The following is a 6,000-nucleotide window of genomic DNA, read 5'->3' on the forward strand; positions in this document are numbered from 1 at the left end:
TGATCACCCTGTATGAGAATGGATATCAGATCACCGGATCTCATCCAGACAAAAGATTGAATGGAACATCAAGATGTCCTCCAGGCAGGATGTAGATCCTATCTGAATATCCTACGCCCAAGGCCCTGTATCCCCAAGCACCCTTATCCGGATATCAATCCATACATCGAGAAGGGTAGATATGAGTACACGAGGAAGGAAAATACTGACAAGGCTTATGAAAGGGAAATCAAGTCAACGGGTTAATGGTACTACACTAATTTCTTTGGACAGGCAGAGTGAATTTGTCAGTTCCTATTTATCTAAACGCAGTGTCTATAATATAAAATTTCAACACTCAATATATATTAGTTGTGATGTGTCGTGGTCAGTAATCAAAATGGATGCAAGGTTCTTGAAACCATATCCAACTATTATTATTATTATTATTATTATTAATTATTATTATTATTATTATTAACTCGAGATATTTCAGAGGGCGAAAGTGTATTGTTTTTTCACATGTCCGCTCATCGTCACAGAACATGAACAAAACTATAATAATTTCCAAAGAAAGAGGTAAAAGAATTGAATGACCATACGTGAAAAATAAAAAAACTTGGTTACACTGACTAACTTACATAACCACAAGGTGTTTGATGAACGAATTAAAATTTTACAACTTCATAATGAAATTCAGTGAAAACGTTTTACATTAGGCCATTGTAACTTAACGTACTGGTAATTTTCTTAACACAAGACACGTTAAAACCCAACAGTTATTATTGAACTGACAGCGACATCCGACTTGATCACCGAATGACGAACAATATTGGGAGCAGGCCGCGGGGACGGGGGTTGCGAACTGTCATTTGAGACCTAATATTAAAGAAAGGACTCTCCATAGGCCACGTGGTCTGATGACTACCAAGTGCTACACTTCGAGTGTCTGGTGTTTCAATGGCGTCTCCTTCCCCTTTCCAGTTAATGACGGTCATAATTAAGAGAGGTGTCTGTTTTATGCAGAGGTGAGGACAACGAGTACATTAATATATAACGTGCGTATTAGCAAACTACAAAGAAACTAAGAATGGCGAGTAATTGCAAAAATGCCTAGGATTAAGTTTTGCATCAGATACTGGAATAAAAAAATGCTACATAGACACTTATTTTGAAAAAAAAAAATTATATATATATATATATATATATATATATATATATATATATATATATATATAACAGTATGCCCTTTTTTAAAAATTTCTTATTGAAGCCTGGATTTCAGCAATGGTCAAACACACTTCAAAGTTCCTTTGTATTCTGAAGATATTCATTTATCAAATTCAGTGTGCTTTATTAACTTGTTTCATTTCGTTAAATTTAATCTCGGGACACTGTGCTTTCCAGAATGCTCCAAGCTCTTATCTTCGCCACTGACAGATCTCCGATAATCTCCAAAGCTCAAGAGATTGATTGGAAAACGGTTATCGCGCGTAGGGAGGGGTCGTAAAAATAATAGGAGGGGGGGGGGGGGGAGGGTAGATGTGGTGGGAAAGGACAATGGGGAAGGTGACGTACTGGAAAGCCAATAAAATTCTGTATTTTTTTTATCGCGGGTGAGTCACCTGACCGAACGTGACCGTATCATTTTTACTCCTTTCCAGGGAAGATAACACAATTACGCATATTATACTAAAGACAACCAATATAACTATACAATCAAGCTCTGTAGCGATAACAATAAGGAAGCGGTCGAACTGAATTGTGACGCAAACGCGGGTTCAGTTGGCAAAATTTATTTATTAATTTTTTCCTTTTTTTTTTACCATTGCTGTTTAGTTATTTTCATCTGCATTTCACTAAATTTCTCATACCCTTGGATGTTTTATTCTTTTTTTTTTAAACAACTCGTAGGGCTTTTCATTATACTTGTACCAAATAATAATAATAATAATAATAATAATAATAATAATAATAATTCGTAAGAAGATCATCTCTCATTTAGTCTGTATTGAAGTTTCTCAATCTCTCAAATGAGTTTCTTTGTAATAATAATAATAATAATATAATAATAATAATAATAATAATAATAATAATAATAATAATAATCCAAAGAAAACTCATAATCACACGAGTCAATAAAAATGGGAAAGGAAAGTAAATCCACAGCAGTGCTCCTGTTTGATTTTATTTAGAATATGAACAGCAAAGCGCCTCAGCGGCGTGGTTGGTATGGTATTAGCGTCCCACCTCGGTGGTCGCGTGTTCGATTCTCGGCCATTCCATTGAGGAGTGAGAGATGTGCATTTCTGGTGATAGAAGTTCACTCTCGACGTGGTTCGGAAGTTACGTCAAGCCGTTGGTCCCGTTGCTGAATAACCACTGGTTCTATGCAACGTAAAAAACACCATACAAACAAACAAAAATATAAACAGCAGAAAGCTTTCGATATCAGTAACCGTGCGGGTCATCGAAAGTTTTCTGCTGTAGTATATATTCTAGATAAAATCAGACAGGCATACTACTTTGGATTTACTTTCCCAATAATAATAATAGTTTAGACTGTATCCTAATCCTTTAACAGAATGGAAACGAACATCCTACAGAGTAGGACGGGAAATGCCACAATCGGCTTCGAGTCATCGTCTCTCAGACTTCAGGCCTTATCAGGCGCCGATGTGAATCTCTCAAGCAGCTGATAAACCTGTTATCGTAGCGACTGGCGCCTACCATGTCGATTACGAAAGTGTAAGCAATGGGGGTGGGCGGAATAAAGGGATATATGAGCGACTTTGTTAAGAAATTGGTAAAACGTCAAGGATTTAAAATTCCCGGATACAGAGGACTGCAAGGGGAGAGGTGGTTATAGAGAAAAAAAAATTACTCAAGTTTTACGTAATAAAAGTCTGAACTCGGGAAACACCGAAGAATAAGGGGAATTCAAGAGCATACAGCTGAATGACCAATGCTATATAATTAACAGTCCCCAATCCTAACGTCGAAAAATGGCATGTGCGATATAATTTAAGACTAAATATACGTAATTAATTACATGATTATGAATCAATGCTCAGATTCTTAAGAATGAAACCGTGATAACGGCTTGCATGCAAGTGCATGCTGTAATATAAATGGTAATCTTATCATCAGCTTCAAGTAGCGAGACAATACGTATGATAAATGGGTTAATCCCTTCTGCTGACGCATACAGCTAATCGAAATACTAGCAGAAACGATTATTTCAAATATGTGCTCATTAACTCATTACCAGCTGGGATTTATGTCGGAATTTATCCTTCTTCGAAGAAATGAACTAAATGTAAGATTTATTAGTATCACTAATGAGGTCCGTTGACAATCTCTCTCTCTCTCTCTCTCTCTCACTCTCAGTGCCAAATCCTACAAAGTTCCGTATCTGGGTACCTCAGAATACTTTGATTAAAATTGCCAGGCAAGGTGACCTCGTCGTGATTTCTTCAAAAATCTTTGAAGATGGAGCTCAAGGCTTTGTAGTTTGTATGTTTGTTTGTTTGTATGGTGCTTTTACGTTGCATGGAACCAGTGGTTATTCAGCAACGGGACCAACGGCTTTACGTTACTTCCGGAACACGTCGAGAGTGAACTTCTATCACTAGAAATACCCATCTCTCACCCTCAGTGGAACGCCCGAAAATCTAACTCGTTGCACGCTAACACCATACCGACCACTCCACTGAGGCGTTTAAGGCTTTGTAGTGACAATCGTATCCAATAAAGAGCAAAGAGTTTGAAAAGTTAAGAGGACATTGTGGCTATTACATTTCATGTGCATCCGGTAAAAAACCGGTAGATTCTACATTTCTTACCAAGTTTAATTTTTTTTTTTCAAATAGGAAAACAAACCTACCTTGGAGAGCACATATTGGACAGGTCTCGGACTTGAAGAGGCAAGAGTAGCACCTCTCATGGCCACACTGGTCGATCAGTTTTCGCTTCTTGCCTTTGTCGAACGGCATCCTGCAGATTGGGCAGATACCACCGTCCTTTAGTTTGGCGTAGACGTCTGCAAAAGAAAAAAAATATTACGATTTAAACTGGGGAATTATAGAAACAGTATCAAATCAACAGTGACATGGGTTAACAAATGGTTGTCCATGAAGAAATATTGCACGGAAATATCGTGTTTTCTTATGTCATATTATACTCTCTCTCTCTCTATCTCTCATATATATATATATATATATATATATCTATATATATATATATATATATATTATTATATATATATATATAGATATAGATATAGTGTGTGTCTTTGTTTGTTTTACATTCAAGGCTTTATCCCTCTAAGAGGATGGCTCCCGAATGGTGCTACCTTCCCAGTTTTCTACAGTTATTTTTAGGATGAGGCTGTCAACCCCATGATCTCCAGCCGGGGTGCGACCCACTACAATTCACTACCTACCAGGTACTAAAATTAATACTTTGGCCAACAAAGGGGCACACTTGAGATTTAATGGAAAGCACTGTTAGTGTTCAATCCGCATAATTTTACAGATGAAACGGATGTACGACCTCAACATTACACAAGTACTCACACACACACACAGGCACACAAAAGAAGCCCTCTTTATCATTATTCTTATACGGTTTTGTTCACAAACATAATAATATGACTCTCAACACAAGAACTCACTCACAAGAGAACATGTGTATAATACTATAACAAACAATGGCCTTGAGTGCCAAGTCCTATGTATGACCAGGGATAACGGTATGAAAGCCAGCGTACATCAAGTTCTTAATATTCTGTTCAAACAGCCCACAAGCCGGGGCCGCTCTTTATCTCCTGGCTAAACGGCGTTTTCATTATTCACCCGAGTCTTCCACTTGGCTTCTTTCATCCGCGTTGAAGGTCTCAAGAGCACAGTTCTTTGAAACAGACTTTGGCAATGAAGGACCTTGGGATGCTTGTATTCTCCTGCCTTCCTGCCTTAACCTTGTTCTTATGCCGCACCATGGGTACCATGCCCACTGTGAGGGCATCATGGCTAACCAACCAACTCCTCTGCGTACCATCCAGAGCCCTATCTTAAGGTACCATAATGCCAATCCCCTCACAGATTCTATGGCCGTAACCAAAAGGTACTCAACACTTTTCCCAAGGACCCCATGCACATTTCATTGACAACATACACATCCCACCAACAATGCACCTTCCCCAATGGCCGCAATGCCCATCCCCTGAGGTCCAATACCAAGCCCAAGGAAGTGTCCACCAAAGCCTCCCTACAGCTCCTAGCAGACGTTCCATCAAAATTTGTCACTTCGGCACAGGCCATAAGAAACCCAAATATGGCCAAAGCAAATTTCAACACTTCGTGATCCACGTCAAAGCTCCGGATGATGTATGTTTCCGAAGATGTATCCTTCCAAGGGAATATCCTGTGGAATCTTCGCGGAGGGGGAATATTATGAATTAGGAATGTGCCACGACTCCATGATAGACGACGAAGGTACGTGTTGATAGAGAGAGAGAGAGAGGAACTATAAGCTATTTTAGGCCTTATTTGGAGATGGGTGATTTAGGACTTCTTTAGAGTAAATAAAATTCAAATCCTAAGATAATTTTGTTTACTGTTAATTTATTACTGTTATTACTCCGCAAAAAATTCTGAAATGCTAACAATACAATTAACATAGCAATCTTAAACTAAATGTGATAAAAAAAGATGAAATAATGACACATGAGGTATCCTTTTAACTAATCAACATAAAAAAAAAAACATTAATACGCGAATGATTTAACAATGACGACAGTGATCTGCACCATATCAAAAGACGCACCCAAAAACATCCCACATCTCCCATGTTCAGCCCCACATCTCCCATTCCTCTCAGCAGCACTTCCCCCTCAAAGCCATCCGCAGTACGTGAGGCTTTGACAATTCTGCGAAGTAACCAAGATGGACCGCAGGGTCAGGGTCCACGTAAAGGATTTTATGCAAAACCATAAACCCAAAATGACCCCTACCACCGCAG

At 38.5% G+C, this 6,000-nt stretch overlaps 1 protein-coding gene across 10 annotated transcripts in view; it reads right to left on the minus strand.

Annotated features, from left to right (window-relative positions):
- The window catches only part of LOC135203117 (protein TANC2-like), a 561,962-nt gene that overhangs the window by 19,337 nt on the left and 536,625 nt on the right, over positions 1–6,000 (minus strand). For all 10 annotated transcript variants that reach the window (XM_064232759.1, XM_064232757.1, XM_064232750.1 and 7 more), the window contains exon 2: positions 3,866–4,021. In XM_064232759.1, coding sequence (XP_064088829.1) covers positions 3,866–4,021 — 156 coding nt within the window. The remainder of the gene's footprint in view (positions 1–3,865; positions 4,022–6,000) is intronic.

Source organism: Macrobrachium nipponense, chromosome 33 (assembly GCF_015104395.2).
Source record: "Macrobrachium nipponense isolate FS-2020 chromosome 33, ASM1510439v2, whole genome shotgun sequence".
Classification (NCBI taxonomy): Eukaryota; Metazoa; Arthropoda; class Malacostraca; order Decapoda; family Palaemonidae; genus Macrobrachium; species Macrobrachium nipponense.